Source organism: Mobula birostris, chromosome 8 (genome assembly GCF_030028105.1).
Source record: "Mobula birostris isolate sMobBir1 chromosome 8, sMobBir1.hap1, whole genome shotgun sequence".
In the NCBI taxonomy this organism is placed as follows: domain Eukaryota; kingdom Metazoa; phylum Chordata; class Chondrichthyes; order Myliobatiformes; family Myliobatidae; genus Mobula; species Mobula birostris.
Genome location: NC_092377.1, coordinates 42,276,164 through 42,288,466, shown reverse-complemented (window position 1 = coordinate 42,288,466; position 12,303 = coordinate 42,276,164). Strand labels below are relative to the sequence as shown.

The following is a 12,303-nucleotide window of genomic DNA, read 5'->3' as shown; positions in this document are numbered from 1 at the left end:
GATGAGCTCTCCACTCAAATAATTTTATATAATATTTAGTGACCCATATTCATATCTGTTGTGAAACAATGTTGTTTATGACTTCAGTCAGCAGTAACAAGTTAGAGTGAAGTGGTGAAGGCAGGAATGGAAGCTATTCATGGGAGGCATAAGTACTGTCCTGGCACAGGAAGACAACATCCTCTTGCTCCTCCCACAGTTCCTTATTATTGCATGCCAACCAACCAGCCAGCCAGCCAGCCAGCCTAGCCTGCTGCTGTCCACGCTGAGAAGATGTTAGATGCTGTGGGCCTCTGCAGTCAGGTCCTCGTGCACAAGGTTGTTGGATGAAATTATCCACCAGTTTCCTCTGCAGAAAGTTAATTATCAGCTACACTGCTGCCTTTGGGAAAGGACAGTGCAGAAGCTGAGTGTATGATCAGTTGTGTATATCTGAGGAGGTGTTAGTTGCAGCAATAAACAAAATGCCGGCATTTGCGTCCAATTGATTCCTGCTGTGCCTGCTGAGCGTCTTTCGAATGAGTCATGGGTGCCTAAATCACATTGGTGCCCAAATAGTGTGTGGGGAAAGCCAAATTTACAAACTATTTCTAGGACCAGATAATCCATGTGTTGTATCTATGCTTCTTCACTCACGGCGTTCAAGATGTTCCTTTCCACTTGGCATATCCCAGTTATGTACAATGATGGAACCATGCCCACTAGTAGGGTATGCAGTGTCAGTCCTGTGGCTGCCCGTATTGTATCAGTTCTGCAGTTCACATGCCCATTCGTGCAGTACACCTGGTTTTGGAGCTGAATTTGGACCTGATTATCAACATTGGGCCCGGGTGATTGGACCTGGATCTGGTCAACTTATCTTTGGTCTCAGCTGTCTGGTCTCTAGTTATCTTGACTTCGTTGGGCCCTGATACTATGGCCTGTCATGATCTTGTATTGGTGGGGCAAAAGGGGATCAGGTCTCACCTAGAATTTTCAGTTGCAATGTATAAAATGTTCCGGTTGGTCTCCAGATGCTTTCTCTAGCGATATTATGGGTTGCTTCTTTTATAGAATACAGCCATCAAGGATTGTTGATTAACCTATTGGCAGGGCGGCTGGTTCTGTCAGTGGCTGGAGAGGAATGAAGTGGGGCTGCAAAGGTAGTGAGTCTGGACAGGATGGATCCATTCCTTGGGCAGTAAATGCTGTGTCTTTTGACAATGTGCCAGTACCTTCTTCAACATGATACCGACTGTGACTTGTGTCCAAAGTGTGTACACATGCCATAGGTGTCATTTTACTGACTCTCAAAAGCTCCCAGTAAAAAAGCACTGAATCTATTTCTTCTTCCAAATCTGTTCAGACTACTTTGAAATCTGGAAAGAGTAAATTGCATCCAAATACAGCAGCTTGGTAAATTTTAATAATATTTGTGAAATAAGTCAATTTATGTGAGAAAGTGGGATTGAAAGTGATATGTGACAACACACAATGTTAATCTGTTGCTGAGGTATGAGCCTGATGTAATGACTTTGGTCAAATAGATTCAGGATGTAAATTTCACAAAATCTAAGCTAAGGGTTTGCTGTGTTGTCAGAGTGCTGACATGAGGGTTGAGATGCAGCAGCAGTTCATTGCAATACATGATAACATAGAAATGAAACAAATAAGTACATGTATATTGAATAGATTAGAAATAGTGCAAAAACAGAAATAAGAAAAAAGTAAGGTAGTGCTCATGGGTTCAACATCCATTTAGGAATCCAATGTTCAATGTCCTGGCGGAGGGGAAGAAGCTGTTCCTGAGTTGCTGAGTGTGTGCCTTCAGGCTTCTGTACTTCCTTTCTAATGGTAGCAATGAGAAGAGGGCATGCCCTGTGTGATAGGAGTCCTTAATTATGGACTTCACCTTGCTGAGGCACTATGCCTTGAAGATTCACTAAGGAGAAGGATATTGAATTGTGTAAGGTACGGGAAACAAGTAGGGAAGTTATGGAAACTATGATGATTAAAGAAGAGGAAGTACTGGCGCTTTTAAGGAATATAAAAGTGGATAAGTCTCCGGGTCCTGACAGGATATTCCCTAGGACCTTGAGGGAAGTTACTGTAGAAATAGCAGGGGCTCTGACAGAAATATTTCAAATGTCGTTAGAAACGGGGATGGTGCCGGAGGATTGGCATATTGCTCATGTTGTTCCATTGTTTAAAAAGGGTTCTAAGAGTAAATCTAGCAATTATCGGCCTGTAAGTTTGACGTCAGTGTTGGGTAAATTAATGGAAAATATTCTTAGAGATGGTATATATAATCATCTGGATAGACAGGGTCTGATTAGGAACAGTCAACATGGATTTGTGCGTGGAAGGTCACGCTTGACAAATCTTATTAAATTTTTTGAAGAGGTTACTAGGAACGTTGATGAGGGTGATGCGGTGGATGTTGTCTATATGGACTTCAGTAAGGCCTTTGACAAGGTTCCACACAGCAGGTTAGTTAGGAAGGTTCAATTGTTGGGTATTAATATTGAAGTAGTAAAATGGATTCAACAGTGGCTGGATGGGAAACGCCAGAGAGTAATGGTGGATAACTGTTTGTCAGGTTGGAGGCCGGTGTCTAGTGGTGTGCCTCAGGGATCTGTACTATGTCCAATGTTGTTTGTCATATATATTAATGATCTGGATGATGGGGAGGTAAATTGGATTAGTAAGTATGCAGATGATACTAAGGTAGGTGGCGTTGTGGATAATGAAGCAGGTTTTCAAAGCTTGCAGAGAGATTTAGACCACTTAGAAGACTGGGCTGAAAGATGGCAGATGGAGTTTAATGCTGATAAGTGTGAAGTGCTACAGTTTGGTAGGACTAATCAAAATAGGACATACACGGTAAATGGTAGGGCATTGAAGAATGCAGTAGAACAGAGTGATCTAGGAATATTGGTGCATAGTTCCCTGAAGGTGGAATCTCATGTGGATAGGGTGGTGAAGAAAGCTTTTGGTATGCTGGCCTTTATAAATCAGAGCATCGAGTATAGGAGTTGGGATGTAATCTTGAAATTGTACAAGGCATTGGTGAGGCCAAATTTGGAGTATTGTGTACAGTTCTGGTCACCAAATTATAGGAAAGATATCAACAAAATAGAGAGAGTACAGAGAAGATTTACTAGAATGTTACCTGGGTTTCAGCACCTGAGTTACAGAGAAAGGTTGAACAAGTTAGGTCTTTATTCGTTGGAGCGTAGAAGGTTAAGGGGGGACTTGATAGAGGTATTTAAAATCATGAGGTGGATAGATAGAGTTGATGTGGATAGGCTTTTTCCATTGACAGTAGGGGAGATTCAAACAGGACATGAGTTGAGAGTTGGGGGGCAAAAATTTAGGGGTAACATGAGGGGGAACTTCTTTACTCAGTGGTGGCTGTGTGGAATGAGCTTCCAGTAGAAGTAGTAGAGGCAGGTTCAATATTGTCATTTTAAAAAAATTGGACAGCTATATGGACAGGAAAGGAATGGAGGGTTATGGGCTGAGTGCAGGTTGCAGGTCAGTGGGACTAGGTGAGAGTAAGCGTTCGGCACAGACTAGAAGGGCCGAGATGGCCTGTTTCCGTGCTGTAATTGTTATATGATTATAAGATGACTTGGGTACTATGGAGACTAGTACCCAAGATGGAGCTGACTTTTTGTACAACTTTCTTTCAGTCCTGTGCGGAAGCTCCCCGCCACCCCCCCCCCCCCCATACCAGACAATGATGCTCTCCATGGTACATCTATAGAAGTTTTTGTGTGTTTTAGTTGACAAACCATATCTCTTCAAACTACTAATAAAGTATAGCCACTCTCTTCCTTTCTTTATGGCTGCATCGATATGTTGGCACCAGGTTAGATCCTCAAAGAGCTTGATACCCAGGAACTTGAAATCACTCACTCTCCCTCTTCTGATCCCTCCATGAGGATTGGCTCCTGTGACCTCATCCTACCCTTTCTGAAGTCCACAATCAGCTGTTTTGTCTTACTGACACTGAGTGCAAGGTTGTTGCTGTGATACCACTCCACTAGTTGATATATCTTGCTCCTGTACGCCCTCTCGATGCCATCTGAGATTCTACCAACAATGGTTGCATCATCAGCAAATTTATAGATGGTATTTAAGATATACCTAGCCACACAGTCATGGGTATAGGGAGAGTAGAGCAGTAGGCTAAGCACACACCCCTGAAGTGCGCCAGTGTTGGTAGTCAGTGAGGAGGAGATGTTATCACCAATCTGCACAGATTGTGGTCTTCTGGTTAGGAGGTTGAGGTTCCAGTTGCAGAGGGAGGTACAGAGGCCCAGGTTCTGTAGCTTATCAATCAGGACTATGGGAATGAAGTGTTAAACACTGAGCTATAGTCATCCTGACATAGGTGTTTGTATTGTTCAGGTGATCTAAGGCTGTGTGGGGAGCCATTGAAATTGCGTCTGCTGTAGACCTATTGTGGCAGTAGGCAAATTGCAGTGAGTCCAGGTCCTTGCTGAGGCAGGAGTTCATTCTGGCCATGACCAACCTCTCAAAGCACTTCATCACAGTAGATGTGAGTGCTACTGGGCAATTGTCATTAAGGCAGTTCATACTACACTTCTAAGGCACTAGTATAATTGTTGCCTTTTTGAAGCAAGTGGGAACTTCCAGCTGTAGCAGTGAGAGATTTAAAATGTCTTTGAATACTCCCATCAGTTGGTTGGCACAGGTTTTCAGAGCCTTACCAGGTACCCCACTGGGGCCTGCTGCCTTGCAAGAGTATATCTTCCTTAAAGACAGCCTAACATTGGCCTCCGAGATAGAGATCTCAGGGTCACTGGGTACAGCAGGGATCTTCGCAGCTGTAGCTATATTCTCTCTTTCAAAGTGGGCATAGAAGGCATTGAGCTCATCACTGCCATTCATGCTTTTGGGTTTTGCTTTGTAGGAAGTAATGTCTTGCAAATCCTGCCAGAGTTGTCTTGAGTCTGATGTCACCTCCAACCTCGCTCAGAAAAGTAATGATGTTTCTCAGACTGGAGCTATTTCTCTATTTAAGTGCAGAGTTTTATTTAATTAGAAGTCAATAAGCTTATATATGTTGCTTCAATGCAATATTGAGCATAGCTGCTCAGTGTGTATCGAATCTGCTTCTTTAACCATTGTTATGCCATAATGTGAAGCTATGTATATAATCACCACCTGTAATTAAAAGTGTAATAACTGTGTGTATTGAGGGAAATTTCCAAAGGTGGAATTTGCTCACAATGCACTGTGTATGGGAAAACCTTTTGTACATTTTTTATTATTCCTAAATAAAATATTCCAATTTCTTGAGAATTTACTGATATAGATGCTAACTGAGTATCTTTAAATGTAGGCCAGAGATTAACGAAGTGTTGTGTTTTTTTTCTTTTTATTGTTGTTGCTGTTAATTTGGGTTTTTAAAAAGTGTTCTCATTTTTTTCTTGTTTTAATCACTTTGAATTGTTTCTAAATTCTCTAACTGTCAAAGGGTCATCAGAACAGCTTGGGAGTGAGGTTTCAATATCCACTTCCTGAGCCTCTCAGGAATGATGCTGGGCCTCAGCCCAAAACATTGACTCGCTCTGATACTGCTTGATCTGCTTGATTCTTCCAACAATTTCTATTAGTTTGTTCTAGAATCTAGCATCTGCAGTCTCTTGTATCTCCAACAGCTCTAAAGCTATTGTTCAGTTACCAGGATATTGGAAATCAAATTTTTGATATCCAACATTTTAATAGATAATAGACAATAGGTGCAGGAGTAGGCCATTCGGCCCTTTGAGCCATCACCACCATTCACTGTGATCATGGCTGATCATCCACAATCAGTGCCCCATTCCTGCCTTCTCCCCATATCCCTTGACTCCGCTATCATTAAGAGCTCTATCTAACTCTTTCTTGAAATCATCCAGAGAATTGGCCTCCACTGCCTTCTGAGGCAGAGCATTCCATAGATCCACAACTCTCTGGGTGAAAAAGTTTTTCCTCAACTCTGTTCTAAATGGCTTACCCCTTATTCTCAAATTGTGGCCTCTGGTTCTGGACTCCTCCCAACATTGGGAACATGTTTCCTGCCTCTACTGTGTCCAATCCCTTAATAATCTTACATGTTTGAATCAGATCCCCTCTCATCCTTCTAAATTCCAGTGTATACAATCCCAGTAGCTCCAATCTTTCAACATATGACAGTCCTGCCATCCCAGGAATTAACCTCGTGAACCTCGTTGCACTCCCTCAATAGCAAGAATGTCCTTCCTCAAATTTGGAGACTAAAACTGCACACAGTACTCCAGGTGTGGTCTCACCAGAGCCCTGTACAACTGCAGAAGGACCTCTTTGCTCCTATGCAGGTTTCCCCCGCCATTCGAAGGTGGAACGTTCCTATGAAATGGTTCGTAAGCCGGAATGTCGTAAAGCGAAGAAACAATTACCATTTATTTACATGGGAAAATTTTGTGAGCGTTCGCAGACCCAAAAATGACCTACCAAATCATGCCAAATAACACATAAAACCTAAAATAACAGTAACGTATAGTAAAATTGGAATGATATGATAAATATACAGCCTATATAAAGTAGAAGTACTTTTCCACAATCATTGCCCTGAACTGTTCTCCGCAGCGAAAAACTCACGCGAGCACCGTCGACAAAAACACGGCGCAAGTGCTCTCCAGTAACCTTTAAGCTATGAAGCTGCCAAATCATACCAAACAACACATAAAAATACACAGCCGATATAAAGTAGAAATAATGTATGTACAGTGTAGTATCACTTACCGGAATTGGGAAAGTGCGGAGCACACTGATGGTGGTGTGTTAGGCTGGGTCGTCAGAGTTTGAGTGGTGCAGTGGCCCCCATCCTCCGGGCAGCAAACCGATACTGATCCGCGAAGCATGCAGCGGTAGCCAGGAGGCACACAACACATCTTTAAGGAAAAAGCCGAAATAAACATGCTAATTAGTTAAGTGCCGCCCGGCACGTAATTAATTAGCATGTTTATTTCGGCTTTTTTCTTAAAGATGTGCTGTGTGCCTCCCAGCTACCGCTGTATTCTCCGCGAATTGGTATCTGTCCGTGGCCTGGGTGTTGGGGTGGTGGGACCCTGGGTGTCATCTCATCGTCGTCTCTTTCCATTAGAGCAGGCAGCTTATCTTCTCCTATGACTGCCTGCCTCGATGTCGAAGGTCGAGGTTCGTCGTCTGCTGTGGCTGATGTGGAAGGCTTGCTTGACTGCTGAGCCTCGCACATTTTTCCATCATACAGTTCTTTGTAAGCACTCAAACCATCCTGCAAATATCCCCTAAACCGATGTACCCTTTCAAAATTAAAGTCGTACTTTATCATTACTCATTCAGTTTCGATGGTTATCCTTTCCTCTTCCAATTGCATCAGCTCTTCATCTATCAGTTCTTGGTCATGGGATGCCAAAGCCTCTTCAACATCATCTTCGTCAACTTCCACAAGCCAACCTCACTTTGCCCTTACTTCATTCACCACGATCGAAACGCTTAATTATGTCTAGTTTTACGCTAAGTGTAACACCCTTACGAGCTCTTTTAGGCATTTCCGATACCTTAGAACTCCTCTTGCTAACGGCTGCTCACAGGCTCGTGTTTAAGCAATGCTGGCTAGAATGCAGTTCTGGGGGAGGAGCTTGGCTGCATGGGGCGTGCGCTGCCTTTTATTGTGCACTGCTTTTTTTCGTAACAGTGAAAACACCTTCTGTTAGCGAAAACAGATAACTAATGTAGGTCTTTCATAACAGCGAGGTTTCGTAAAGCGAACGTTCGAAAAGCAGGGGATACCTGTATCAAAGTTCAATTTTTGTCCTTTATTTCCCTGTTGGTTTATAACTGTAAATTTGCTTATAAAAGCTATCTTTTGTTTGCAGCTCTCTTGTATGCAACCATATTTGGTAATGTGACAACGATCTTCCAACAAATGTATGCTAACAGCAACAGATACCACGAGATGTTGAACTGCGTCCGAGACTTTTTGAAGCTTTATCAGGTGCCCAAAGGCTTGAGTGAACGTGTCATGGACTACATTGTTTCAACTTGGTCAATGTCAAAAGGAATTGATACTGAAAAGGTATAAAAAGTAACAAAAAGAAAGCATAAGTTTTATTGCTTTATAATATCTTTTGATAAAATTGGTGTCATCACTACTTAGTATATTATATATTTTTATAGACAGCAAAGTGTATTAATGCAAAGGGCTATCCTCTCAGCTGTGGATAAATTGTATTGCCAACTTATGAATCTCACATCTTTTAGGTCTCCAAATCAAATGGAGTATCTTTTAGGCACCTGTTCTGACTGACACACTCCAAATCTTAATTCCTTGCTTCCTGCTGGGCATTGCATCCTTGCAACCATCTATCATGAATCGCCAAGTTGTAATTTCTCACTTACTCAGCCAGATCTCTGCCTGCAGCAGCCTCATATCCGATTTGAACCCTTAAAGTGAAAAGAGATTACTGATTTGAATATAAGTAAGGAAACATTCTCCAGAGCCATAAAAAAAAGCGGTGGATCTTGATTTTGTGAAATAATCTAAAATAGTCATGAAAGGTAATTTATAACATTTCCCAATTATGGAACTCGCAAGACAACAGGACAAAGAAAACCTTCAGATATTCAACATAATTACAAGAATACCAGGTTCCACGATTTTATGTGTAAACTATTATTCCAATAGCAATTGTTTAAATATTAAACTACGCACCTCCTTATGTACAGTTGAGGTACAGATCTACCATTGCAAGTTTTGTTTGCTAATAGTGGCTTTGATTTTGGTTGTAATTTCTTTCTAGAACATACATCATGAATAAGTCACTGTATTGTTGTCAAATTTTGGATCTAACCCACAGGCTGAATGTAGATATGAGAGATTAAGAGAAACTAACATTTTTAAAGATATTATCATCTGTATCATGCTGTTTAGTCTTTAAAATATTAATGCAACTGCTAGAAATGTTTCAATTTTTAGACTTTTTTGCAATTCTGTTTTAAAAAACAGCACTGTCAATAATGGGAAAGATAGTTCAATATGTTCCATTACGTTTGGGTGTAATATGTTTTTATAGTGCGTGAAATCTACTAAATGTGTGTTCTCTAGTCTAGCTTCCTTGTGATGTGTATGTTATTGGACCACAGAAAATGCAGACCTAAGAAACTACACATCATCTTCCTCTGAACAAGAGAACTGTTCTTTTTAAGTGCAGACATTCCCAGGGTCATGTAGGTTTTTAAGAAATTTCCAGAACCTGAAGACTCCTTAAATCGGAAAAGCTGGTGGCTGAGACAGTTTCCAGCTGAGATTGCAGAAGTTGCACTGGGAAGTTCATTAGCAACAGTTTAATATGGATCTTAAACAACAGGAATTCTGCAGATGCTGGTCTCTGCCTGAAACGTCGACTGTACCTCTTCCTAGAGATGCTGTCTGGCCTGCTGTGTTCACCAGCAACTTTAATATGGATCTTAGTTAATTTTAGATCTCAATTTGGTCTTAATTAGAATTAGTTAATTAGTATAGATCTGTACTACAGATTCAAAACCTGCTGGGCCACAGGAGTTGCCAGACCAGAGAGTTTCAACTGAACTGAACAAGTTATGAATTACAAATTGATTTATTTGTCTTTGTTTTCCCATTTTAGGTTCTAGAAATATGTCCTAAGGATATGCGTGCAGATATTTGTGTTCATCTAAATCGTAAAGTGTTCAAAGAGCATCCTGCTTTTAGGCTCGCAAGTGACGGCTGTTTACGAGCTCTGGCAATGGAGTTTCAGACCATTCATAGCGCTCCAGGAGATTTAATATATCACGCAGGCGAAAGTGTTGACAACCTTTGCTTTGTGGTTTCTGGGTCCTTGGAAGTAATTCAAGATGATGAAGTTGTTGCTATCCTAGGTAAGACTTGAACATATGGTATTGATTAAAATTAATTTTTGTGGATGATAGACTAACATTAAACTATTTAGGGGTCAAACTGTTAGTAACTTGCTTGCTTTGAAGATTAATGATAGAATACATTATGAAAACTAAAACATCAAGAACATCTGAGAATTGTCAATTGGCTTTATTGCCAGTAAAACAGAATTTTACATAATGCATCAATTAAATCTGCACTGAACCAAAATGGTTGTTGATGGTATCATAGAGTAGTATTTTGTTTTGAACGTTCGAACAGTAAATGCTTTTTTATCTATTTTAAAAATAAAGTTGTGCACGCAGTGGTTTAATGTAAGTGAGCTGGGAAGGTGGGAATCTGACATTAGAAAGCTAACAAAATGCTATTACAAAGCACTTTTTATGAACTCAGTCTGTCTTTATGTCCTGTACAGCCATTTAAATACTTCTCACATCTCATAACTAGTAATGTAGAAAACATTACACGATTTGGAACAGCACAAACATCCAAAAGCAGATTTGCTAGAAGTGACTATTTTTCTGTTGTAATAATGGCAAAGCTTACAAATATTGGTCAAACACGGTCACAAAGTCCTTTATGTTATGGAGACATATCGCATATTGAGTCCATGCTGAGCATCAGGCATCATTTATACTAATTCCACACTAATCCAGTTTTATTTTGGAGACACAGGAGACAACAGATGGAATCTGGAGCAGCAAGCAGTCTGCTGAAGGAGCTCAGCAGGTTGAACAACATATGGAATTGTATTTTAACCCCAAAATTAACACACGTTGGAAAAGCCCACAGAAGCTGTTTGGCCCACTGGGTTACTCCAGCAGATTGTTTGTTGCTTTAGTTTTACTCTCCTTGCTCTGCCATCAATTCTGTCTGGATTCTACTCCCTCATCTAGATGCTAAGGGTAGTTTACTGCCAATTGGTCTATGGATCTGAATGACTTTTGGCTGTGGTCGGAAATCCATGGGGTCATTGGCGAAAAGTGCAAAATTCCACCTCGGGCAACACTGAAGGATTGAAACGTGGCTGCTGGAATTGGGAAGCAAAGCTTCACTAACTGCGTCTTTTGTGTTGTCTTGAGTTGCATCTTAAAGTGCATGCACACATAGATACACACATGACTCTGGTTATGAACTCATTCACTTCAGATTTACTTTTAAATTTTGGATTTCAAATTGACAATATCTCCTGTCTCACGTCCAAGGTGAGATTCCTTAGCAACAGTTTTAGAGATAAAATTAGCTGGAGCCTATATGCCTTAGATTGGTGGAACAATTGGTTGGTTAGCACTGATTGGAGTGCCATTCTTTATACTTCCATTAACTGAAAACCTTTTGCAGTGCAGGTGGCAGCTTTGTCAAAATTTGTCAAAATTTTAGATGTCATACTGAATCTTTTCAAAGTTCTAAGGAATTAGAGGTACTGCCGTACTTTCTTTGTAATTACACTTGTGTGATAGGCTTAAGTTCCTACATATAAGCAACATTTGACTGGCTGTGCCATTTAAGGTTCTGACGTTGATTGAAATGCATTTACTTATCACACGTACACTGAAACAATGAAAGTCATCTCCTGCGTTAACAACAAACACAGCTGAGAGCAGCCACCACACATACTGGTACCTGGACTCTGAGGCATGCAGACCTCAGTCCTCCAACTGCCCTTTGCTGGCCTGAACTCACAGACCGTGCTGTATGTAGTGGAAAAGCTTTTAATTTCCAGTGCAAGATATTTACCAAAATGGTTGTGCTGTTGTGTTTGGAGCAGATTGAATTGAGGGCAGGTTATGGCTGTCTGCAGTTGCTGGAAGAAATTGGAATACAATCAGATGCTAGAATTATTTCAAAATGCACCAAATATACAAAATTAACTGAGCAACTGCATGTCTGGCGGATGAACTCACCAGGGATACCATGATGCTTTGTTGCACTAGCGTGTGACCCTGCCATTTGTCATTTTATTTCCTGTGGCTTTGAAGCTCATTATAGTGCTGGATGAGTATACTTAGGGGTCATTCCAACCTTGAGCAGGTGGCATTAGTGATTCTGGTCAATAGAACTCCATTTGCTGCGTCAATGATGTGACAAGTGGGCACTTAACAAAATCATCACTTTCTTCAAGGAGGCAATGTTGCCAGAACATCGAGCTTTACAGTGGAATGTCTGCCTTTCCACACATGGGACAATGTTTATCTACATGTGCATACAACTTTTGAATACTTCACATCTAAAACTCTGTGGTAATATCAGAAGAAATATCCTCTGTTCATTTGACTTTTTGCTGGGGTACAGTAACAAGCAAAGTAGTTTTCCTGGCATTTGCAGTAATGCTTTTATACTATATCTGTCCTTGATTTTCACCTAACTAACCC

At 40.9% G+C, this 12,303-nt stretch overlaps 1 protein-coding gene across 1 annotated transcript in view; it reads left to right on the top strand.

The window, feature by feature from the left end:
* Nucleotides 1-12,303, top strand: part of kcnh1a (potassium voltage-gated channel, subfamily H (eag-related), member 1a) — a 276,378-nt gene that overhangs the window by 111,258 nt on the left and 152,817 nt on the right. Inside the window, exons 9-10 of the mRNA XM_072266862.1 lie at nt 7,893-8,092; nt 9,660-9,912. Coding sequence (XP_072122963.1) covers nt 7,893-8,092; nt 9,660-9,912 — 453 coding nt within the window. The remainder of the gene's footprint in view (nt 1-7,892; nt 8,093-9,659; nt 9,913-12,303) is intronic.